The sequence below is a fragment of the Centroberyx gerrardi genome, chromosome 3, assembly GCF_048128805.1.
Source record: "Centroberyx gerrardi isolate f3 chromosome 3, fCenGer3.hap1.cur.20231027, whole genome shotgun sequence".
In the NCBI taxonomy this organism is placed as follows: domain Eukaryota; kingdom Metazoa; phylum Chordata; class Actinopteri; order Beryciformes; family Berycidae; genus Centroberyx; species Centroberyx gerrardi.
In genome coordinates, this window is record NC_135999.1 from 2,389,522 (window position 1) to 2,416,577 (window position 27,056).

Sequence of the window (27,056 nt, forward strand, 5' to 3'; positions counted from 1 at the left end):
TGCAGCGTCTACACTGGCTGGATTACAGGCTGAAGGGAACATCATGGTCAACCTATGACTCCCCTGCCTGGGTCACTTGGTTCCTTACCAATTCAAATCACATGTATAGAAAATAAATATACATTCAAAACCCATCTGAAACAGCATCTTATGCAGCTAGCCAGCTGACAAGAAAACATGGATGTAACAAACCTTAATGTTTTAAATAATCTTATATTCTCCATCTTTTAAGTTTAACGATTGTGGATCATATTTATGAGACGTCTTATACTTGTATAATTTTTCAAAATGTTATTGTGTGGTTACATCTGTGTCTACTAATGTTTACCATGTTGTACTGTAAAAAAAATTAAGCAAAAAAGTCATATTTCTGCAGATGAAGCTGGTCCATATTTCTGGACACACCTCTGTACTGTATGTATGCTCCTTCCATCTGCTACATGCTACTTCCATAGATTTTTTCTAAGTGATATACACATTTTATTATTGCTCTTATTATCCATTTCCTTGCACATTTCTGATATGTGTCCTCAGTAGTGACAGTTCAGTTAGACTCTGTGTGATGCCATTCCAGACCAGCAGAGGGCAGCCATGTTCAGCAGAAGACCAAATCTGTCCATCTCCTCCATGACGGTTCACTGCTCTTCGGTTCTCATGCCGGTGGTTTTAGCTCACTGTGCATATTAGGGTAAGAATGATGATTTTCATATTACTCACCAGATTCTTGTCGGTGAGTATCCGCCGCCTCCTCTCCTCCTCTGCTCTCAGCTTCTCATTCAGGGCCTCCTTCTCCGATGACAGCTCTGCTATTTTCTCCTGGTGGGGAGGAAGGGAGGGAGGGAGAGAGGTATGGAGGGAAGAGGAGAGGGAGTTAATCTTCGGTGTTCAGTGTTCAACTAATGAAGTAGCTGCTTTTTTTCACAAGTGGGGTTTAACAAGGCCAGCACACAGTGAGATTAAAACCACTTTGTGTGGATCGCAAACTGTCGTTTTCTTGGCAATTGAACTTCATCGGCAGCAAAAAGAATCGGCAAAAGGGATCATGAATGGAGTTTTGGGGAAAATGCATTACAGAGGTGCGACCAAGTCAACTTTGCTCCATGTTAGCTCCTTGCTAACTGTAGAACAGCAAGTCAAGTCAGAACAAATCAAGAGTCCAGTCAATTTAATATCTTAAAGAAACCTAAATATCTAGGACTTTTCAATGCAATATGGTTTTAATAGGATAACAACTTGGTAAGAGCTTGATTTCTATAATCAGTTTCAACTTCAATAAATTCAATCATTCCATACAAATTCAGAAAACAGAATTTAAATTCAGTCGTCCGCTGGAACAAATCTCATCACTTTCAATCTAAGTCATTTACACAAACACAAGATCTCAAGTCAAGACTTTAGAAACCTTTTCAAGTCATCAAAGTACAAGTCAGAGTCAAGTCCCAAGTCACCAGAACCCAAGTCAAGTCAAGTCTCAAGTCTTCTCTTCATGCATCAAGTCAAGTCTCAAGCGATTAAAACTGTGACTCGAGTCCAAGTCATGTGATCTGATGCATTACATGTTTAAAAAGTGATTTTGTTGGCAATATGTGTATTCAAATGTAGGATGGGGGGGGGGGGTGTCTTTTTGGCTCCCAACATAACATTCTGACATACCGGACGACAGTATTTCATTCGACCGATGCTAAATTGCAGGGAGTTTTGGAATGCTATGGTATCACAGCAGAGCCAATAGATTCCTACTAAATTATAATTTTCCCGTCAAAAACCATCAGCGGTTTTTCCAGAATAATTTAGGGAGTCAATTTTAATCTTCTAACAAACCAACAGCCGGGGAAAAAAAAACACTGAACCTCTTAACTGCTCACTCATTGGATAAGAGTAGGGCTGCAGCTATCGATTATTTTAGTAATCGAGTATTCTACCGATTATTCCATCGATTAATCGAGTAATCGGATAAGAAATACTTTTGCTTTATTAAAGAGCAATAGCAAATATACGAAAGAGAAAAGCTGTCCGCACGAAGCTGTCCATACGACACTGTGATTTACTGAAAACGAGGTGAAATAATAATTATTATTGATATTTATTACTAGGCCTAAATATCATACAAGTTCATAAGACTGGCTAATGTACATTTATTTACTATGTTGAAGGGTTGCCCTACACCTGCTGACCCTACTCACTGCAATCAAACTAAACTGAATATACCTGCTGTATTGGACTGGTGCATTTTAGGCTCCAATTGCTACTTACACCACCTGATATTTTGCTTTCTGGGGTATTTTATGCATCACTGTGAGGGGAGTAGGTGTGTGTGTGTGTGTGTGTGTGTGTGGGGGGGGTGTATGTGTGTGTGACTATCATAATAATAACATGAATGAAGCTCAGGCTTTCACAAATTGACTGCAGCATTTTATTTTCTGTGGTTATTTTCTTGAGCAAAACTTAGCTAACTTAGGGACATCATAACTAGCCACCATATTGATTTACGTTCTTAACTAGCCATTACATATAGCCATAATTAACGTGCATTCTTTACTAGCCTTCATCTCATCCCGTTTTAATATTAAGTGCTGACTCCGCCCACCCGGGCCAGTTTCGGCGTACGCCGGTAGCAATTACAAGTGGACCCTATCCTACAGTCCCTGCTCTCAGCGGAGGGAGGGAGCTACGCTGTGATCGTCAGACCTCTCTGGATTAGACAAGCAAGTAGAGAAAACCGGCATCAGCCGAACCAATTTATTGCCAAATGCTTTGGGATTCAACACATTAACATTGCTTCCCATGGTCAGAAAAAGTCGGCAGATTTGTCGCTAGTCGCTTTTGAGAAATAAAGTCGCCAGGGGGGTCTGAAAAGTCGCTAAGTCTAGCGACAAAGTCGCCAAGTTGGCAACACTGGATCCGAAACTTTGGACACTTTCTGTCGTTTTCTCTGGCCTGTCTCTTCTCTTCGCCCCTCGCTATTTTCTCTTTCTCCAGCGCGTTGTGCAACAGTAATAATCATCCGTGCGAAACACTGAGTGTGTATATAGTTATATGGATTAAACGAAGCTTCGATGCAAAGAATTTGCATCGATGATTTTTAGTAATCGAGTTACTCGAGTTTCTCGAGGAATCGTTTCAGCCCTAGATAAGAGCATCGGTGACATTACTGAAATGCAAATATACTGTATATATATACTCAGTGTTTTAAAAGTAGGTATACGCATTTCCAGGTACATGCATTATTTATGGACTATTGGATGTTGAACTACTTTGTTAAAATGACTAGATAAGCTAAAAATGACAAAGATGATACAGCTAGTTTTATGTTTATTAAAAATGGTATATCTACTTTTGAAAACATACTGTATGTATTTAATACATGAGAGTCCCTTACAGAGAGAGAGGCTTCGGTCTCCTTCAGCGTTTTCTCCAGGTTCTGCAGGTCTGTCTGCTGGGTCATCTTCAGCTCTGGATGAACACACACACGCAAAGGTATTAGCACCAAGAATGATAACATTACATCTTTGCTTTAGGCCTGGAATTGGAAAATATTTCACTATAGTTGCTGCTATAAGAGGCTGAATAGTTTAAAGGAATATAAATCACGTAAATATAGAATTTGTTCAGTCGTTTCCACGCTCCTGACAAGTGTGCGGTGACAAACCTGGAAAATACACTTTAAAGTGCTTGCCATCTTTGTTGTTGTCCTTGACATACCTTGTACGGAGGTCTCATGCTGCTGTTTGAGCGACTCCATCTTCTGGCTGTGACTCGCTTCCTGGTTCTTCCTCTCTGCTTCCTGTCGGCTCCTCAGCTCCTCCACCTGAAGACCACAGCCACAGGTCAGGGCGCCGTGCAGATGGCTTTAATATTAAAGACTGCACTGATACCATTGCATCACTACTGATACTAGGGATGGAACGATATATCCAAATTGAATCCATCGCAATGCAAAAATGTGACAATACATATCGTGGGGCAGGAAAATGAATGGTGATATCAGCTCCATGTTATTCTGCTGTAGTAATCACAAATGAGACGCTTGACCATCACAATTTCACAAGCTCTCCATCCATATTATATTATTTGACATTTAATGACATTTTTAAATTGTTTACATTCTCGCAGCCAATGCCACTTCTAGACAGATTTGTGTCTCAGAAATAAACATAATTCTGCAGTCCGACTTTGTTGTCATTGAACAATATCCCCATATCACGTATTGAATCGTATTGTGAGATAAGCATATGGTCCCATCCCTAACCGATACTGAACTTAAACTACTCGAACTCACTGTACATTAAAAAGGCAGAAATGGATGAAAAGTACTGAAACCTCCAGTGTGATGATTGTGACTAGAAAATGACTTCAACCTCCCATCCGTGTTCTTCATGCTGCAGTGTGTTTGACTTCAATCAACGGCATCAGAGATGTAACCATGGCGATGGTCATAAATCTCCGGTAGAGATTTTTTTATGAGCAGCTGGGTGGTGTGTGCTAACGCCAGTGGGCGAGAGAATGAGTGTGTGTGTGTGTGTGACAGTGAAAGCCAGCGCAGGTTATGAGATCAGGGGGCTACTAAATCACAGCTTTTATGAGTCGCGCTATGGCATCACCGACTTCCCCTTAACCAATCACAGCTCAGGCTGAAGAGGGCGGGACAGCATCTCTGGAGGTGCCGCCGCCACGTTGAATACTAAACTCAAAGAACCTAATTAGACAGCGCAGACGTTCCCATTCAAGTCAACGCTCTCGACGGCGTCTTTGGCCGGTATGTTGAAATGATCTCAGATACAGCGCTGGAGATTCAGAAAGCCAAACATAAGACGATGCTCTTTTCTAAAGGCTCTCAGGCAGCCATCTTAGGTGTACAGCAGTAGATTATTCTATAATCAAATCCACGTATCAAATGTCATGCTGCATTGTGTGCGGCAATGCCGTCTTTGTTTGCTGTTCGTGTTCAACTCTGCAATTATTTCATAATAAAAGCTGATTTTATGGGAGAGACGTAAGAGGGAAAAAATTTTACGAGACAAGCGCGCAACAACTTGTTAAACGCACATCAGGAGTAATTGTAATAATGTGGAGAATGCATGACATTTGATAAAGTGTGTGTATGAGAGTGTGTGTGTGTGTGTCGGTATGTGCTCTGACCTGTTGCTCCATCAGCGTCCGACATTTGTCAGCCTCCTCTTGGTATGTCTGGTGGACTTTGTCCCACTCCGTTTGGTAAAAACTCCTCAATCTGAGACAAACAAGCCAAAACATTGGCACAATTATAGACACAGTGTACTTGCAGAGATTAAAAACAAATGGAATCAATGGCGGCGTTCATTTCCTGACCCTTCATCATCTCTACTGTCTCAAATGTAGAGCTTTTTATACGTCACAGTGAGGAATAGTTCAGACAAGTGAAGGAAAAACCTCATCCGTCTGTCAGAACCCTAACCCTAGCTCAAGGGCGCGTCGGCTAGAGGTCAATACCTGTTCTCCAGCTGCACCAGCTCCTCCCTGTGCTGCTCCTCCAGGCTCTTCAAGGCCTCCTCCAAGTTGACGCGCACCTCCTCCTTCTCCTTCTGCAGACGGTCGCAGCACTGGGACGACGAGACTGGGCAGAGAGAAGAGGAGGAGGAGAAAACAGTTATTCTGTTGCACTTTAGACCGGAGGTTCCCAAATGTTCTCGTGTCGAGTATCTCCAAAAAAAGATTGATAGGATTTTGCCCGAAAAACACAACCGTTGTCATGTGGGGACCCGTCAGAAGCAGGTCTGTGGCCCATTTTGGTAGCTCGACCCATAGTTTAAGAAACCAGGCTTTAGTGAATCTCTTGACACATTCCTACTGGCCTGATCCCTAATCCAAACACTAATACAAGGATAGACCAAGGTATGGAAAGCTGAAGTATGGTATTAGAGCATGGAGCTACAAAAAGCACTTTTTTTATACTGATGCACTGCAAAAATATACATCTGAAGTTATTTAGTGCAGTACTGAGCAAATGAGGTGTGATAATTTCACTTGTTTCCAAGGCAAGTCAACGAGATTCAAGAATATTCTTGACTCAAGTGTTAGTCTCTTGATAATAATAAGATGGGCCACCTCATTTTAAGAAAATGTTCAAAACAAGTGAAACTGCCCTGGAAAATTTTGAATTATTTCACATTTGACAGATTTTTTTCCCACTTGTTTTCAGGAAAATAAGGTTTTAAGACTCTATACTAGTCCAAATGACTTGTTGAAGAGTTTGGGAATTGGCTACTTATTACACAATGTATCAGTAGGAAATCCATGTGAGGGCAGGATTTGGATGGCTTGGGGACCAGATGAGGCCCAAAGACATCACTAAGCTACTTATTTCAATATTTTTGTTTTAAACCATCATCTACAGTGTGAGAGCCAGCGCACGCAGCAATACAACGCAACGGTCACATCGCATTATGTCAATGTGAAGACAAGAATGCAGATTGTGTTGAGATGGGACATGCCTCGAGGAGTCAGTGTTTCAACAGGTAATGAACAGCAGATTTTCTCTGTGCGTGTGTGTGTGAATGTGTGTGCGTTTGTGTCCTTCAGCATTCCCTGACAACCACATTCCAGTTTAATTACTCGTACGGCAGACGTGCGATCCAACCCCAAAAACATCTGCAAGTCAACTCAGAGGTATGCGGCAGGGTTCACTCCTCTCATGACTAATTTCTCCTCTCGCAAGCACATGCATGCTTCCCTCTTTGTTTCTACCTACCGTCACATGCCATATTGGTTTAAGACATTTGTGAATGTGAAATATCTGGGAAAATATCCACATAAACAATAAAACATCTGCCAACAATCTCTGTATTCACTGCTTATTAGTTATAGGTTGATACTTGCAAAAAAAAGCACTGCAAGTGAAACTCCTGTTCTGCTTAACTTATTGGGAGAGTTGGACATATTTTTGGACATGGTCTTAAGTTCTAACCATGCTTCTTAGCTTGTAACTGTGGATCTTAGCACTCACACAATGTGAAAGGGTTAAATACATTACATTTTTGGGAGATTGACCTGTTGGTCAAATTTACCCATTAAGTAATGACAACAAAGAAACCACAATCATTCGCGTGTCCATGGTAGATTGTTGGACCCAGTGCTCCATGCTAACACATCAGCATAGGCCTACACTGTTGAGTGATAGTAAGCTCCATGCAAAAAAAAAAAAAAAAAAAAAAAAAAAAATGCTAACACTTTAGCATACACTATGTTGAGTGACAGCAGGCTGCATGCTAACACTTTAGCGTACACTATGTTGAGTGACAGCAGGCTGCATGCTAACACTTTAGCGTACACTATGTTGAGTGACAGTAGGCTGCATGCTAACACTTCAGCATAGGCCTACACTGTTGAGTGATAGTAAGCTCCATGCTAAAAAAATAGCATACACTATGTTGAGTGATAGTAAGCTCCATGCTAAAAAAAAAAAAAAAAAAAAAAAAAAAAAATGCTAACACTTTAGCATACACTATGTTGAGTGACAGCAGGCTGCATGCTAACACTTTAGCGTACACTATGTTGAGTGACAGTAGGCTGCATGCTAACACTTTAGCATACACTATGTTGAGTGATAGTAGCGCCATGCTAACACTTTAGCATACACTATGTTGAGTGACAGCAGGCTGCATGCTAACACTTTAGCGTACACTATGTTGAGTGACAGTAGGCTGCATGCTAACACTTTAGCATACACTATGTTGAGTGATAGTAGCACCATGCTAACACTTTAGCATACACTATGTTGAGTGACAGTAGGCTGCATGCTAACACTTTAGCGTACACTATGTTGAGTGACAGTAGGCTGCATGCTAACACTTTAGCATACACTATGTTGAGTGATAGTAGCGCCATGCTAACACTTTAGCATACACTATGTTGAGTGACAGCAGGCTGCATGCTAACACTTTAGTGTACACTATGTTGAGTGACAGTAGGCTGCATGCTAACACTTTAGCATACACTATGTTGAGTGATAGTAGTGCCATGCTAACACTTTAGCGTACACTATGTTGAGTGACAGTAGGCTCCATGCTAACACTTTAGCGTACACTATGTTGAGTGACAGTAGGCTGCATGCTAACACTTTAGCATACACTATGTTGAGTGACAGCAGACTCCATGCTTCACAACACTTCAGCATGTTGAGTGACAGAAAGCTCCATGCTAACAAATTAGCATACACTATGTTGAGTGATAGTAACTCCATGCTAACACTTTAGCATACACTATGTTGAGTGATAGTAGCTCCACGCTAATACTTTAGCAGTGTTTTCCTTTAAAGTCCCTTAATGCACTTGGTGAACAAAGGTTGCCATTGCCATTCTGAATGTAGTAAAACATTCTAACTCATTATGATTATAACGCTATGTAGTAACAATTGGCTGTAGAGCGAGTGACAGTTGCCATTTCCCTCTGAATAGACCCCTATGGTATTAGTGTGAACGCCTGTCACTGTGGTGATGGAGACACAAAGCCAACAGCTGTGACCAGCTTAGACACAGGCCTGCTCTTTATCATAGAGCGGATAACACGTACTCCGTGTGTGTGTTTGTGTGTGTGTTTGTGTATGTGTGTGTGTGTGTGTGTGTGTGTGTGTGTGTGGCGGCAGGTGCTTGGCAGGTGGTGGTGTGGAATAATGACATCATTTCAGGAGGACCCCCCCCCCCCTTCTCCCCAATAACCCTAATAAAATGTCTGCCAACGGGGGGGTCTAGTATGGGGACATGAGGGAACAAGAGGACAAAGCAACTTCACCTTCAGACAGAACGCAAAAATAAAATTAGAGACAGCGTGAATGCATGCACAGTCCTCATTCCGTGGACCATTGCCCTGCTGCTTCTGTTGCTTGCACGTCTTTATGCCATTTTCGCAGCTTATTTTTCAAGTCAAAGTGATCAAACTCATGCAAATGCTTCCCGTTTGAATGTAGGATAAGAGTGTAAAAACTGAATTCAAATCCAGATCTTCCACCTTTATTTTTGGTTGTGGAGAGAATTTTTTTTTTTTTGCTCAAGGTTCATTTTACCTACAGCTCGTCACAGCTCTCTTCATCCTGTTGACAGGGTAGCAATAAAACTCCAACCGATAAAAAGGTCGAAGGTGTCAGTCAGCCAAGGTGAATCCCCTCCCCTAGCTATAGCGGACATGTTTAGGTTTACAGTGTCTCAGGAACAGCTAGTCTTTTACATAAGCACATGGCGATGATATAAGAAGTGACTTTAACCTGTTGAGGCAAACATTTTAACTCAGCAGTATTGGTCTAAACAGCATCGCTGACCTGGAGCTTCTGAAATGTTCTCAGCACATTTTTTCAGATTTTAGCATTTGTTTCATTAAAATCTACTTAAACTATTTATTAAATTTCACAGATTATTTCCCCCCTTATTACCCCTCAGAAAAGCATTACTTAATGCTTTTTTTCCCCCTTAACAGATGTTCTCATATGACTTACATCAGTGTGATCCTACTTCATATGGTGTACACTATGTATTTCTGTCATTGGATACAGGTAGTTTAGGTGGGTTTACCCTCCTCTACATCTCTGGCCCCCGAGCTACGGTTGTAGAAATGCTGCTCTAACCTGTTCTTAATGGTTCAAGTTACGATACAGTAACTCTACAGTAACTTCACAGGAAAACTATTAATCCACACAATAGACATTATTACCCAATGAAAAAAGGAAACTCGTCTTTCCCGTTCAGAGTTTGACTTGGAAAGCATGCAGGTTTAACAGACGCAGCTGTGTGTGTGTGTGTGTGTGTGTGGTGTGACAGCACAGGACCTATACATTGCTGACATTCCTCAGCCCCGTGTGTAAAGAGATGAGCCAAAGGTCAAACACGCAGTAAAAGAAAAGATTATAGTCACTGCTGCTCAATATGACGGATGGAGGGAAAGTGGAGAGAGAGAGAAAGAGAGAGGGAGAGAGAGTTTTGCTTTTGACTTTCAGAGAGCTACTCCTCCACTGTGTGTGTGTGTGTGTGTGCTATTTGGTGTGTTAGACAGTGCTGTGTTATATGTCATGTGGTCGAGGAGATGTGCCATATGTTGCGGTGCCTGGTTGGGCCTGTGTGTGTGTGTGTGTGTGTGTGTGTGTGTGTGTGTGTGTGTGTGCGCGTCTGGGCATGTTGGAGGGAAGTCTGAGAGTGCATATGGAAGCCAAAGAAAAGAAGCCATTCAGAGCAGATGTGCGTGTCTGCGTACACACACACTTAACCTTGTGTGTGTGTGTGTGTGTGTGTGTGTGTGTCAGTGCACATTTCTATGTACATTGTGTGTGTGTAAACGTCTATGTGTTATGTACATACGAGACAGCATGTGTGTGTACATATGTACTTTAAGTGTGTCTAGGTATGTGCGTGTGTTTCTATGGTGCATGTGTTTGTGTGGGTGTGTGTATAATCTCTTATTATTATTATTACATAAATAATAATGTTATATCATAATGTAATAAATATAATAATGATAATAGTGGTGAGAGTGATATCATTAGAATAGTAACTATTACATTGTCTAATTGCTAGTGGATTAAATCATAATGAATTCCTAAAACGTAATTATAAAGCACGGTATGCTCTTGCCCCATCTCCCGTAACCATCCTCCCTTCTTTCTCTGTAAACACACTGTGTGTAAGCATTAAGGCTGAAGCCATGCATTCTCTCACTGACAGTTAAATGGCGGGTTGCCACACACACGGCATAACTGTTGTATAACACACCTGAAAGGCAGACACGTAAAGCAGAGACACAAACTATTTTCTTAACTATTCCCTATTGCGCCAGCGGACACCTTGCATTATATGGGTGGATTATCTGGTGTTATTGCAGTCTTGCTCGTCTGCCAGTTAAGTGCTTTGACTTGAGTTGAGAGGATTTTGAAGATCAGTGGTTGAGTGACAGTGGTGAGCTCTAATCCAGTCTATTTGAAGTTGAAACACACTGGTATTAATACCGATGCCAGTAGACTGGTTCTTGGTGCTACGTGTAGCATTTTTTCAAACATGAATATGCCATTGTCAAATTCATTGTGATATCTTTGTATAATGAAACCATGGTGAAGATGATTGGTTGCCTCTATCTGACACCAGTGGTGTTGTTAGTGCTAGTGTTCCTCAAAATTAAGACCACATTTCCCATAAACCCTGTTGCGTCGCTACTTGCGTCGCTACTTGCGTCGCTACTTGCGTCGCTACTTGCGTCGCTACTTGCCCCCCTCCCCCCGCCTGTTTTAAAGAGCAAGAAGGATAATTCATAAATAATTAGGAATATTAATATAATATGAAACATCAATCGCTTTTCATCTTTAGCTGCGTTTGCACTGGAAGAACAACCCTCTTCCCGTTTTGTGCCGTAAAGCAGTCCAGCAGATTTCCCGCCAAAATCCGACCCGGTTCCCTCCGAATTCAACACCCGATGTAAAATGCAGAGTAGAGGCTGACAATCTTCTCGACGATGGTCTCATTTGTTTACCACAATTATACCAATATCTCAAAATGAACCTGGTAATGATTTATTGATGTTAAAATGATACGCTTAGCACTTTCAAACCCATTTACAAACCCATTTGTGCGTGCAAAGCCACAAAAAAAACACGGACGTATGCGCACACGTATGCACCGACGCACACATTTGGACACGTTATGGCCTGCGCTGTAGGCTTTACTCGCCTTGGACCTTTTGCTGAGAATGAAGAGCAGCCACGCCGCAACACAACAGCCACCAGATAATGTGTTTTGAATGGCAGTTGACCTCTCCTCGATAAGCCTCATATGCATGTGTCATATGCAAAAGGGAAAGAGAGAGGGGGAATGTGTGTCTGCTTTGAAAAGCGCCACTTACCCAGTTCATCTCTGAGGTTTGCCAACTCCAGCGACAACTGCTTCTTCTGCTTCAGGGCCTCCTCGCGCTGCGGAAAGAGAGAGATGTGGAGAAAAGATTCAGTGACTCGAAGTCGGCAGCATGAGCAGAGATTGCTGAAGGAAATGCAAAGAGGGAGATGTGAAAAAGGGGGTTGTGATCAGGAATGCAACCCTGCAGGAAGAGGAGCCAGTGGTTCCCTAATGGCTGGACTAGCAAGGGTCACAAATCAGATTTTTTCCAGACTTAATTTCTACATTTGAAGATTTTGGTGTTCAGTATGATTTACACAGATAGTCGTCTTTCCCCTACTGATTCTGCCACTCTCACTCTATAGAATATTATTCTTCACAGTGGCAAATATCAGAATATGTGAGATGGCAGGCGTCTAAACCCACAGAAAATGTGTAGTCATATGTAAATCGGGACAGCAAAACTATATTTTTCCATGCTTTTCCCAACTTTTTTGTGTAATGCCCCGTAAATCACCAAATTATTTTTCAGTACGTTCCCAGACCTGTATAGGACAACCTGTGAAAATGCTCAGCAAAAGCTCCCTGGGCAAACAATTAGGAATGAACAAACGAAAGAACCTGAAATATCACATCCCCGCTTCAGCAAACCAGCATCTGGGCAGGGAAACTGGAACCAACGCGCTGTTATGTTAAGCTAATGCAGACACTTGTTTTAAATACATGCCCAGAGACACTTAAAAAACACACACACGCACAGAGAAGAAAAGCCCATTGCATATTTCTCGCACTGCTCGACATTCTTTCGCATATAAACACCGTCTCGATGTCTCTGTACGACACAAGGCTACACCCTCCGGCACACACACACACACACACACACACACACACACACGTAGTCATGAACACGTGGACTACCAAACTTGATTAGCGTACCAAAGTGCACTGCTGCACTTCAAAACAGACTCCAGAACTGTCTCAACAGCAGGAATGGTGGAATTTACAATGGAAACCGGGTGCTTGTGCTCTCCCTTTCTCGCTTTCAAAAGACACACACACCACACACACACACACACACACACACACACACACAGAGTCATAAAGCCCATCTGTTGTCTGAAGGGTCAGTAAGTGAAAGAGCAGATAGAGGAGAGGCCACAAAGAGTGAGGAAAAACGAGAGAGGGGTAGAAAAAAGGAAAAAAAAGAAATACGGCTTGTGAAAAAGCATTCAACACTGGAGAAACATGAAAGAGAGCTACTTTGAAAGAGGGTGGGAAGAAGAAGACTGGACGACGAGCTGTAAAAACAGAGCGATAAGGAGAGAGATAAAGAAAAACGGATGAAAGAGTTCAGGCTTCCCACCGTTCCCCCGACTTTCCCTGGCTGGAATACTCTCTAAACTCTGTGATATTCCGGGAATTCCTGAACCAGGAGGAACCGACAAGACAAGCAGCAGCTGTTAGAAAGAGAGAGAGAGACCAGACAGAGCTACAGTATGAGGATAGTAAACACACACACACACACACACACACACACACACCTTGCGTTTCTTCTTGCGGCGGTGAGGGGGGGTCTTGAGACGGGCTTTGCTGGCCGAGGAGCCCATGCTGCGGTGAACCTGGCGCACACACTCATACACACACACGCATGCACGCCGCTAAAAACGTATTGTCCCTCCGCATTACTGGGACCGACACACACACACAGCAAATGTGTTTTCTCTCTCTCTCTCTCTCTCTCTCACTAATTCCCTCCCTCCCTCTGTCGCTTGTAGACGATACACACCGCAAAACTCTCTCTCTCTCTCTCTCTCACCACTTGCACTCCTCCCACTCTCTACTACCTGTTGACCACAGACCTCTCTTATCCTCCCTCTCTCCTCCTCCTTCTCTTTCACTCCTCCCTCCTCCGCCGGACTGCCTACAACGCCGTGCGGTGGAATGCGAGGGGCAGAGAGTTAATGTATTCACCTCCTTCATCCCTTTGGTTTCTTCTTTTCCCCCTCTGTTCTCTTTATACCTTTATGCATTTACACACAAAACTGGCGCATCTGCATTCTCTTCTTTACTCCCATCTCTTGTTTGTAGCATGCTGAAACGAACTTTGCAGGCTTTTCCCGTTCGCCAAGCGCTACTGGTTTCACAGCATGGGAGAGGAGAGGAAAATCTGGAATGTATTTTTGCAAATTCAGGGTAGCGTTTGTCTCGCGCCCGTTCTCCTTTCCCTTTCTGCCAAACTACACCGCAAAAACCGTGCCTGCTCTCTAAAAATGGATGTGTCATGTTTTAACATAACTCAGTGTGTCTAGCTTAGATATTAGACAGCAGAGAGAGAGAGAGAGAGAGAGAGAGAGAGAGAGAGAGAGAGAGAGAGAGAGAGAGAGAGAGAGAGAGAGAGAGAGAGATTGTTTACCGACGTCACCTTACAGGATTTCTGGGTACTGAAGTCCTACAAATTCAAGCGGGTAGCGCTCGCTGCCATTTGGGGCCGCCAAGGTGTGAAACACAGTGCAGCTTTAATATGTGGGGTTATATGTTGATAACCCCGCCCACCCCAAACCCCAGCCCCACCCCCTTTACTAAACCAAACACCCTCCAGCCACCCCCTCCCACCCCCAAGGGAAAGCAGCAGTTACGTTTCCCTTAATTGGATCACTCCAATGTTTGATATCCCTCCGCGTCACATAACCGTGGTTAACCCTCATACATTCAGTCGGTTTATATTCACCAGTCACCTCTGGCTTTCGAGTGCACAGGACAGCCCAGATAGCAGCGGCATTCAGGCTTTAGATAAAAACATGTTATCTCAGACATGCTCAAACACAAGCGCACACACACACACACAACCAAAGAGCTCCAGGGTCTCAGCTGCAGCTGCTGCATTCCTCGACCCCTCCCTCTCCTTCTATCCATCACTTTCCCTTCACCTCCGCTTTAACTCCCTCGTTCCACCAGTCCATCTATCTAATCAATAACCCAGTGACAGGGGATCCTACACTGTGAACCACTGTTGTGATTCTGGGTTACAATATGGAAACACGCTCTTTCAGACAATCTTTCACAAGTCACAATCCCGCGCTTTCACAATGTTCTGGAAAAAAAGGTCCATGGGGGCATTTGGGTTAATAGGCCTACTTTGTTGCACAAAAGCATTTTAATAAGTCCCATACTCAAAGAGCCGATGCTGGAGAGTTATGCAACACACACACACACACACATACAGACACACAGCGGCATGTGCGGGGTTGTTATCTCTGAGTGCTGATAACAGGTTATTCTAGAGATAATGGGTTACTTTCTCTCAGAGCGAGAAATGAAAGCAGATAACAGCTATCACATTCCTCTCACACACTCACTAAGGAGAGGTGTGTGTGTGTTTGTGTGTGAGTGACAGCTGTCTCTCTCTCTCTCTAGACAGCGTCAGGTCTTAAGATGAGGCAGCACAGGTGAAAATGGTTGCTCAATTTTGAGATATTATATTTTGCTATAATATATTTTGCTATATTTCTATACTGTAGTTTCATAAAAATATATAACAGTCATCAAAAACAACTATAAACAGTTACCTAATACATTTTTATATCAGCAGCGTCAAACAAAACAGCAACCAAAAAAAAAAAAAAAAAAAATTAATGGACATTTTCTCAAATTTACATATTCTCTGTGTATGCAAAACACGTTACAGCCACCAAAGATGCTGCTTCTTAACAAAAATAGCTGGTAATTTATGGAGGCTTTTTATATAGAGAGGAGTTAGATAAGTAGAATAAAAAACACTACATGCTACTACACACTTTGTAGGGCTTGGTGTGACTACAAGGGTCAAGTTATGAAATCTACAGCATTTACAGGAACTTGTTAGATTCACTGGAAGCTACAAGGAACAAGCCAAGCCTGTACGGTGACATAAACAACTGATGAGTGTGTGTGTGTGTGTGTGTGTGTGTGTGTGTGTGTGTGTGCATGTACAAAGTCACCTGGGGCCAAGGAAACACCTGTAGGCATCAATGCTATTCTCCCCATAAACCATTACCAGTTCAGTGGAAAGAGCCAATCAAAGAGTGAATAGATTTGTCGGAACTGTTGATTCACACAAGTTTGCAATGGAACAGAAAACACATGCACACATAAGTATTCAAAATGCACACACACTGAATCTTCTAACCTTTCGGAACTCTCCTTGGACCGAAGGCTGAAGCGCAAGTGCAAGAAACCATCATTCGTGCGTTTTGACGTGCCATTATGCACTGCAAACACAAAATCAGGAGTCCCGGTAACCAAAGAGCTAATATTTACTCAGTAGCCTATCCAAGTCCGGGATTCTGTGATTGACACATCCTGGTGTCTGGCTGGACCAGTCACTAACGCTCAGCCTCTGATCAAACGGCCCACCACACTAGAAACTGACTTGGGTATTATTTTTTAGACTGAGAATGTGCAAAGTTTTCCTCCTTTGATAAAACCCCCATTATAACGCCCATTTGCTCCATTCTAATATCCGATTTTTCTCTGCTGTATCCAAAATATTTATTATTATCAGCTGTGACAGCCCAGTTTCCCCTTGGAGATCATTAAAGTTTCAGCACACACACCCACACACACACACACACACACACACACACACCGCGACAAAGCAACATCAGCTTTAGCAAACAGCAGGCGGTAATGGTAGGTAAAGCTAACCACAATCAGACAGTTATTACATACCACACACACACACACTTGTGTTGCTAATACGTGCGAGGACATTTGGCTCTCACGCACACAGACTCACACACACCAGTCCATCAACACATCAGTCTCAGCAGCCTGACAGCAGCCTGTATCCGTGGCAGCGTGTGTTGTTGTTGTTAATGGGAGCTGGGTGTGGACTCAAGACGAGCCTCTCCCTGCTGCCGCGATGCTTCCTACTGAAAACAGCCGTTACTCCGCTCCGCCTCTCCGAGCATCTCGACCCATCTCAACCAACACCCTAAATAGCAACACTGCTATATCACCAACAACTGCTGATTGATGCTGTAATTATAGTATGTGGGTGTTTTGCTCAAATTAGCCAAAGGGAAAGGTTGGTGGGGAGATAAACGCTAATTTCCCCTTACTTACCCCCTTAAAGCTGCACTAGGCAACACTGTTATGTAAAAACACAGCCATCTTATCAGCCTAAATCACAAAGTGGGGCTGCAACAAAAAAAAAGAGTGTCCCATCCCCTCTAACTGAAACACTGTTGATTTGCCTTATTTGCCAAAATTATTATTTGTATGTCGTGGGTCTGGTCATTGGTGGGAAGTACAATATACATACAAAACTTTCTCCTCAACAGCAGTGAGCAGCAGTGAGAAGCTGGACTCAACAACAATGGCTGAACCTCTTCACCATCACACCACATACTAAGAAGAAACATTTAGTTTACTGATGTCTCCTTACAAGGTTTATCGGTATAGGGGCTTTGCAGTTATAGTACATCACTTTCCTAGCAACCACAGCTGGTGGCATCATGGAGGTCCAGTGGAGATAGCTGTGCACAAATAATGTCTAAACGTATAACAGCCAGGCATGAAAAATAGAGGTCAATTCACTATTGTTATAAGTGAATAGTCTGATTAAGGCAGATTTGTTTCCAAATGTAGGTTACTGTGACACAGTAAACTGTCTTGTCTTTAGCCCTAGTCTCTACTCCAAAACACTCTGAGTTGTAACTTGAGAAGAGTCAGCTCAGTTAACCTGAACAAACTGTTAGCTAGCTAACTAGCCAGCAGGCTCATTTAGCAAAGCAGCCAATGTCAATGTTAACATGCGACTACTAGCCACTGCTAATGTTAGCTTCTACTAGATACATTAGCTAATGTGCTCATCAGGTGTGTTAACAACAGGACAGTGATGGTTATTGGACCAGATACTATGGTTAGCTAGTTATCAAGCTGTGATTATCTAAACACAAAATCGATCAGATGTATCATTGGTAAAATGATAATTTCCCAGAAATGAACCATGACTATTGAATTCTGCTTAGACAACCAAGTCTTAAATTTAGAAACACAATCTGCCAATCACATATTGTTACCCAAGAGCTGAGGACCTAAAAGGCCACATATAGTGAAGTCTCAAAAATTGAAAGTTACCTCTCGTTGCATTTTGGTGCCACCAACGTGCAAAATTGCTTGCCATAGCTTAAAATCTAGAATTTGCAATTCATAATCTGTGCCAAGGACAGTGTCATCCCATTCATTCCCCCTAAAATCACTGCCTGACTCCTTGTGAATTTGCACAGCAGTCAATCACACATAGATGTAGAGTTTAGTCAGATGTGTAGTCAAGTCTACTTCATGGAAAGAGCAGATGGTGCTAACATTTTCTTCACTCAATGTAAGGTAGAAATAGCTCAAATACCTCAGTGAAGAGATGCTGGATGACCGTAGCCAGAGCCTCCACTCTCTTATTCCCCTGGACCAGCAGCCTCCTCAGCTGGTTGATGCCCTGGTTCTTCTTCTCTGCCTGCTCTTTCCTCTGGTTCTGTTTAGCCTGGACCGTCCCATCCGCTGCCGTCGGACTCCCGCTACCGGCCTCCACCGCGCCGGGCTTGGACCCGTTCTGCAGGCGGGATCCCGCTTTAGGGCTGGTTCGCGACCCGGTTCTTGCCCTGAACCCGAGACCGAAGGTTCCGGTGGTTCCCGACCCAGTGTGGGTGGTATCGGCGGGTGGCACCGGGAGAACTGGTGTTACCGGTCCATTTGCGTTCACCAGGTCCGGTACCTAAGGAGGAAAAACACTGCGTAAGTTCTTTGATAAAGTCTGCAGTTTCCTACGGTTTTGTTTCTTTTGCGTCTTTTCTAAAGTGGAACTCACCAGTCGGACCCCATAAACACAGAACCTGCTCCAGGTAAATATGAATTATTGCACTATTATTTTACTTTCTTGGCATTTAAAAAAAAAAAATGTTATGCTTTATTCGACAGAGTTAGTGAGAGAGAGACAGGAAGGCATGGGAGAGAGAGAGGGGAGGACATGCAGCAAATGACCGCGGGCCGGATTCGAACTCGGGTCGCTGCGGGAAGGACTGAGCCCCGGTGAGCCCCCGGGGCGCCCCTATTATTTTACTTTCTTTGCGTGTTATTTTTGATCCCTTGTGTCTGCCTGGAATCATTACTCAAGAAATCATCAATAGAGTAATTGTTCACAAAAATTGTTCATCAAAGTTAAAACTAAAAGAAAATAAAAAATAATTAGATTTTGGGATACTTTACTGATACCCCTGCAGGGTAAAGTGACCCATTGACAGTTGTTCATTCCCATGACAGTTGGGAACCCTTTAGTCTGTTACAAACTGCTCACAAGTCAGAATTATCACTGTATAAGAGTTGTACCTCCAATTCTGACTGGCTGTGATAATAATCTCCACCTGCACCTTATCTAGCTTAGTGAACACATCCCTAAGATATGAAGCAACATGTACAGATTCTGCACAGACCATGTGCAGAACTTGGTCTGTGCAGTACTACATTTACATTTGCTGCTCTAAACACCCGGTGTCTGGTAGGTCTTTCCCGGGAAAAATACTCTGGAGCACAGGAAGTGATGCGTTTCCGGTTTGTTTGGAATAAACAGAAGAAGAACTGGATAGTTAGCATGAGCAGTGATAGCCACCATGGCTGAACAGACAAAGAACAGAGCGCCACCTGCAGAAACAAAAGTAGAGAAGAAGAGGACATACCAGGTCTGGCGGAGGTTGTTGCTGGTTCTGGTTGTTTCCGCCTGTAGATGCTGGTACCAGTGCGGTGGTGGCGTTGGCATTGGCGTTGGCGTTGGCGTTGGCGCTTCTTGCCGGCGCCCCCCGAGGCTTGTTCTTGTCCACTGCAAGAGAACAGTTTCCGTTTAGTGTGGGGGCGGCAGCTACGACGTTCAACATGGCATCCGCACTCTCCCCACACACACACACACACTCAACTCTCGGACATGCTCAGCTCATTAACGCCACAGCATACAAACGCAAACGCTCATTCATCCTCTGAACACAAAAATACTTTCAAAATAACCAGATGCAATACATGTGTGCAAAAGAAAACTTGGAGAACAGAAGAAAGGACACGGACACACACACACACACACTCTCTCGGTCAGTCTAGGGTCTGGGTTCGACCACCACAACATCCAAACACATACAGTACAAAAAGCTCATGCACGCACACACGCTCGTCTCACACACTCCCTCTCTCTCGTCTGGCGAACGAGAGAATACGCCCTGCCGACTGTGTAGGCTGAGAGTGATGCATCATGGGATCGCGTGGTAATGATGGCCACGGTGTGTGTGTTTGTGTAGTAATGGGCAGAGGGAATATCCCTGGGTGTGCATTAAGGAGTGCATTACCAGAGACAGAGCAATTAGAGAGAGGGAGAGAGAGAGAGAGAGAGAGAGAGAGAGAGAGAGAGAGAGAGAGAGAGAGAGAGAGACTCATCATTTCAGTCTCCTCCTATTCCATCTTATTCGTGTTTCTTCCAGCTCTTCCTTCCCTACTCAGTCCATCTCATTATAGTATCTCTTCTCCTCTCTCTCTCTCTCCCTTTCCATCCATTTATCGGTTATGCCTCAGCTCCAAATGGACCAGAGTAGCTCCCTGACTGGAGATAAAGCTTCTTGTAGTTCAGTCTGTGGAGAAATAAATAGCCTAAACCTTAATACAACCAATCAAAGCCTATCATCGCCACCACTGTCACCGTCAGTTATCACACATTTGATAGATTTCATCGACAGCATATCAATGACGTCACACCTCAAAATCGTATGGATCGGCAAGGACATCCGACAGGCTTTTCTGACACAGACAGCCGCCTGGTCCCGAGAAATCACGCTTACTATGCATTAGTGAGGTGATAAAAGCCTGCAGAGACACCATCATGTCAACAAATAGGTTTTCTATGGCGGATTGCAGAAATATGGCCGATGGCGCGGTGCAACATACAGGGCCACGGAAGTGTTTTGGTCAAGGAAACTTACGAAGAGGCAAATTCAGGTCAGTCAGTCAGGGGTGAGACGCTTTTGCTACAAGTAATGTCTTTTCTTTATTGAATAAATTAAAGTTTTATTGTGGAAATTTAACCCTCGCTGTCAATTTTCACCTGCCACAATTATTCCTCTTGTAGTCAGAGTTAATTATATATCATCACAGCAAATGGGACTATATAGAATATGTATTTGTTCCAATTTGATTCAAATTCACTTGCCATTTTATGTTTGAAATCTGATCAAAATTTCAATTCACATTTATTTGACTCATATTTGGCTATATTCCATAACTCTGAGGTGACCACAGCCTTGTTGCTGGGAGGCTGGGTGAAGGAGGCCCTGGGGCTGCTGTTGGCTTCTCCTTCCCTCAGAGACACTGCCACCTACTGGCAACCACCAAGCAACACATGCTGCTCTGCATCATGGTGATCAGAAGAGGCGGGTGGAAAGGTTAGACTTTAACTTGACAAGTCATCGCTTGACCAATACTCATTTCAGTCTGAGAGTTACTAAAAAAGGAATTAGGAAATAGCAAAGCATTACTGGACTCTGACATTTGCAGATCACACTGTACAGTCATCGATCACACTGTAGAAACTCTACAGTTTCTGATTCGTCAGTGAAAACAGTTTCTCACTGAGGGCGATCGCTTCTGCTCAGCCTTTTAATTCTGGACCTACATTCACACTGACGGATCTGTTGACATATATACATACTGTATTTATTTATTAACATATTCAACAGCAATATTAGCAGAAGAGAATTTATTCATCATTAATTCAATATGTGGAAAATGTGGAAAATGAATAAAAGCAAACATACTCCAAATAAAAACCAATAAAGACAAGCAGGCACAGCAAGATAAAAAAACCCATCATAATAGAGGGTAAAAACAAATTTATTGTATTTGTAGTCTCATTTTCTGCTGAAATGTTTTTTTAAATGAGCATAGCCAACATATTTCTTACAGTATTTCTTGATCGATGCCCAATGTTGTTGTAGTGAGTGTTACTAGGATGTACAGTGATAAATAGAATTCAATGGATAATTGGGTGTTACTGGTCTTACTGCATGTCTGAAATTGACCTAAGGTCGCTCCAAAACGACATCATTACTCTCTAAGAAAAAGTCTAATTCATCAAACAGGATTAGAATAATTTCCTCCCTCCCTCTCTCTCTGTTTCTTTGTTCGACTGTGTGTATGTATATATATATATATATATATGTATATATGTGTGTGTGTGTGTGTGTGTGTGTGTTTTCTCTAATGAGTCACAGCTCTGAGGGAGTATAATGTATGACACTGACACACACACCTCTTTGATGTAGCGTACAAGGCTCACAGGCTGAGACAACCTTCTCCGCTAATCAGTGTGTCACTCAGTAGAACCATGTTGCATTCAATGACGTCAGTATTTCTCTAGGCCGGCTGGATTTCCATCCAAATCTGTTTTTTATAATGAATTGTGATGTATCGAATCAGAGAGGCTGAATGGAAAGGGCAAAGTACAGTAAAATTTCTTCAATATCGCAAAAAAGGTTTTGACGCTCAGTTGCAGCGGTTCTTTCATTTCAAAATTATGCAATGAATTGGGAAGCACATTTGTTGAATAAATAATGAGTAAATAATGAGTTCAAAAATGCATTTAAACTTTTTGAAATGTCTGTAAAATATCTGTCCACCACACCCTCGTCATATCTGCTGTCTCTCCCATGTATATGTTTTTTTGTCTTTTAGCTGACACTAAAGAACAATGAATACTAATCAATTGTTGAAAGACTCCTTAAATTTTCTCTTGGATGTTTTTTTTTTGTTTTTTTTACATTCAAGGAGCTTATTTATTCTCTTCAACCCAGCTGTGGAATTTCCCCTAATTCACATTTAATGTTTTTGCGACATTTCAAAATTTTGTATAAAATTTGCTTGACAGTTGGATGGAAACACAGCTAGAGATATTTTCAGGCTAGGACCTAAATCTTGTACACCTACAGCTGTTTTAAACATACTGATGCTTGTCATGAGAGGATCCAGAGTAAAAACAGACCTCAGACCAGTTTCGGATACTGGCGCATTGTGGAGGAAATGCAGGATGCATGGATGACAAACTGATTATACTGAGCTAGTGTGTGTGTCTGTGAGACACGGAGTTAATTACAAGCCTGTCACTGAGTCTCCTCTCCTAATTACAGTATAAAAAACGACCGACTGCACACACACACACACGCACACACAGCTATGCTTCCATGTTCATTTAGGGCCCGGATGTGTCCATGCATGGCTGACGCAGAAAGAAAGAACAAGGCAATACTGGGTTTTTTGATCCTGGGTTTACGCAGGCTGACACACACACACACACACACAAGCCTGCGGGCAACCACCAGATAGCTTAATCTTTTTAAAAAACACCAGGGAGACAAAACACAAACATCCTCTCCACACACACACACACACACACACACACACACACACACACACACACAGAGTAATTTTCTATGTCTTTATCATAAAGAAAGGAAATGTCGGAGCGGAACCCCAACAGAGGTGTGGGCCAGGTGTATGCAGATAACATCAGATCCTATCTACCTAGGTAGGTGCGTGTGTGTGTGTGTGTGTGTGTGCGAGAGAGAGAGCAAGAGAGAGAGAGCGAGAGAGAGAGAGAGAGAAAGAGAGAGAAAGAGAGAGAGAGCAAGAGAGAGAGAGAGAGAGAGAGATTGTGGCCTTATCTAACTTTCTGCAGTGGAGGGGAGATTAAGAGTGAAAGAGCCATTGAAACATTATTTACATCATGTATTACATTTATATATTTAGAGCTAGTATTATAGCTGTAACACTACCACCACACATTCTGACCACTGGCAACTACTAAGATCAGATGTGAATACATTATTGGCTGCAGCATCAAGGGTGTTGCAGCAGTGGGAGGGACCTACTGCATTATATATATGTGACATCTTACTGCATTGCTGGTGTGACATGCGACTGCACTGTTACAGCTGGATGGCGATACAGAAAGGGACAAGCTGGCAGTCAGGACTGTTTTGGGTGTTTGTACCTGGAGTCTGCCATGCAGTCAGACAGAGCTGCTGGGCCCAGACTGAGGGAGAAACCACACCGTTAGCATGCAGTGGACTTCAACACATCAATCCATAGAAGTAGAATGGATAGAAAGTACACGTACAGTAAGATGGCCGCCGTAACGTTTTGACCACATGGTCGTGGGAACGAGCGTTAAAGTAGAGCTGTGTGATTATTTGAACTGAAATAGAAATTTGATTTGACCTCGTTAGACTGATACTGTACACAGACTCTCTTCACAGAGTCAAATGTGTTCATGTTACACTGTGACACTCGTGTCATGTGACAGCTGCATTTTTCAGCAGTTGGGTGCTTCTAGCCAGTTACAGTAAATAAACTTCTGAAAATAGCCGAAATGGTTTCAGTTATTAGATCACTGAATATGTGCTTTTAGCCAAGGTTAAAATTGTAGAAGTTAAAATTTTAACTAAATAAATCATCTCTAAATAAATAATCTCAATATGAGTTTTTCCATATCATGCATGTGACATTCATGTGAACTCAGGAGGAGAGAATGCCACAGCTATTGGAATGTAGGTTAAATTCTGTTTTGTCCATAGTCACACAGCGTATCAACAATCAGAGCATTCACTATCATGTCAGCCATCTTATGTGTACCAACCGCATGAGCACTCAACAGGAATACCCGCTCCATCCATTCTACATGAGAGCATGAGCGACTCGAACCAGTAAGGGTTGGGGGACTGGTTTACATGTTGGGCGGGTGGGTGGAGGACAGGAGGGCCGGGTAGTGGAGGGGAGGGGCTTTGAGTGCAAGTGGAAAAGCAGAGTTTGACTTGGATCCAGTGAGCAAACTCCTTCCCCGGACATCTGAATTGGCCAATTTGAATACACCGAGTTTTTGTCTTTTTGGCCCATTGGTTGCTTTACCTGCTAAAGGATAATATCTCTATTAGGTTATTTTCAACCTGGGCTTTATTTTCCCAGTTTTTGCCACCATGGCGATTGATTGCGTTCACATTTTTTCTCCCTTACTTCACTGTAGAGCTTTATGTACCTCCAAGTCAATCTCCAATCTCCCAAAAACTTGGTGTATTTAACTCCTTCAAGGTAAAGATGGACCAAGTACTTTATTTTTGGAAGATAACAACCAGTCTACAATTAATAGGATGAAATCATCTCAAATCATTAACAGATCACAAGGTGAACCTGCCACAGCAAAGAACCTGGCTCTGACGGCGACATCAAGGCCTAATTAGATTAACAAATGTTGGTCCACCTTTAATGAGCTGCCTCACTGACACAGACTCACACAAATTCCCCTTCGTCAACAGAGTCAGCGGAGAGACAGTAAGAACGAGTGTGTTTACTGTACCGCCATGTTAAACCCCACCAATTCAGAGACAGATTAGCACTGGATTACTCTGTATGTGTATGAGTGTGTTTGCGGGACAAAATACCAGCAGTGGAAGTGTGCCAGCCTCGCGAAGCAGGAAGAACAGGAACAGCTCGCCACACACACACACACACACACACACACACACACTAACACCCCAAACTACAGTTTGGGGTGTTATCTCGTTAATCTGGTGTATTCAGATTACTCAAATGGAAAATAGAATCTAATCCGAAAGAGATGAAGAGCGAGATTCCAGCTGGATTATTCCAAAATGTTAGATTAGACAGATTTGGTGTGTTGAACTAGTATGTTGGGTTGGAGTTTTATCAGTGCTGGAGTCAGAATCATAATAATAACAGGCTGCTGAACACAGTTTTACAATAATCAGACGGAATACTCCAAAATAATCTGATTACATTTAGCCACTTTTCCATTACTTTGCAGAAAGTGAAGCTAACCAGGAGGCGTTGCATAACTGTGCTTTCATTACTTACAATGAAATAGGGTTACTATTATTGTAATGAGATTAATGTAATCCCATTAGAAGTTGTTAATCACTTCTCAACCCTACATACGTGTGTGCCAGCGGACGCAGGACCAACAGGGAAGACGTTATATTAAGAGTGACCAGCTTGTGTTATGTGTGTGTGGGTCCTAGTCATTTTCCTGTATTGTCATTGATCATATTTCTTCATATTATCATATTTCTGTCATCGGTTATGTATTGCATATATTGATTTTCTTAAATACTGCACAAATTTCACATTCTTTTTTCCTAAATTCTACTGCTACTACTGCTGACTATTCTGGTTACACACATAAGCATTTAAGTTTATGTATGAATTTGTTTCAATAGCAGTATAGAAGATGGCACATTAACAAAACTGACACTATTCCCAACATTCAGTTTTTAGTTAATAGTTACTTGCAGTAGTATTTAATAACGTTTTGTTAATGTTTTCAGACTTTCAGACATTCAGACTGTTCATCAACACAATGTTCACAAGGCAATGTTGTGACAGAGTTAAAAACTTCACACGTTCCCTAAAATCTAGCAGAGATTTTGCTAGTTGCTTAGTAACAGGTAACTGTGTGCCAGCGGAGTTTTAAAATGCTGGATCTCACCATGAGGGTGTCATGAAAGGCAGGGTGAGATAAGCCTCTAAATGCATTTTCACACCTCGGTTCATTTAATTTGGACAAATGGCGACACAGAAGTCGAACCCAGGTCCAGACCAGACCAAGCGGACAGAGGCTTTGTTGAGAGGGAGGTACGTTATGTGAATTATGGGTTAAGGATGAGTTTTAGAGAAGAAAGTCCTTTCCCGTGCCAAATTTCTGAACATTGAAGGAAATGACTGCTGCCATGCGGCTTCTGCTGGCTTGAAATTTTGCCTCGTGGAACATAACTGAACCAATGCGTAAATGCAATGAGTCACAAAGGAAACTGACTTCAGAATTGAAAACATCCTAAGAGTTTGTTCATGATCAGCTGTCAGCAGCAAGTCAGAGATTGTTACCGTCTCTACCCTGGAGATTCAGCTTTCACATGAATGTTGCCATAGAAACAAGCGTGCAGAGAGCATGTCAGTGTGGACAAGCGCGAGTGTGCGTGTCCACTATGTGACCCGTTTACATGAAAACTAGGCCATCTGGTTACCTAGCAACAACCTGGGACTGATTATATTTTCCAGCTGTCACTCATCTCACCCAGCATGATGACAGACAGAAGAGTTAACTGAATGCTTTCACTACTTTTCACTGTGATTTTCAGTTTCACA

At 42.6% G+C, this 27,056-nt stretch overlaps 1 protein-coding gene across 1 annotated transcript in view; it reads right to left on the bottom strand.

Moving 5' to 3' along the window:
* LOC139911788 (uncharacterized) overlaps positions 1-27,056 on the bottom strand; it is a 52,387-nt gene that overhangs the window by 3,245 nt on the left and 22,086 nt on the right. The window contains exons 5-12 of the mRNA XM_078289813.1: positions 19,550-19,689; positions 18,229-18,591; positions 11,851-11,917; positions 5,470-5,593; positions 5,140-5,230; positions 3,703-3,808; positions 3,380-3,453; positions 718-816 (exon numbers count right to left, since the gene is read on the bottom strand). Coding sequence (XP_078145939.1) covers positions 718-816; positions 3,380-3,453; positions 3,703-3,808; positions 5,140-5,230; positions 5,470-5,593; positions 11,851-11,917; positions 18,229-18,591; positions 19,550-19,689 — 1,064 coding nt within the window. The remainder of the gene's footprint in view (positions 1-717; positions 817-3,379; positions 3,454-3,702; positions 3,809-5,139; positions 5,231-5,469; positions 5,594-11,850; positions 11,918-18,228; positions 18,592-19,549; positions 19,690-27,056) is intronic.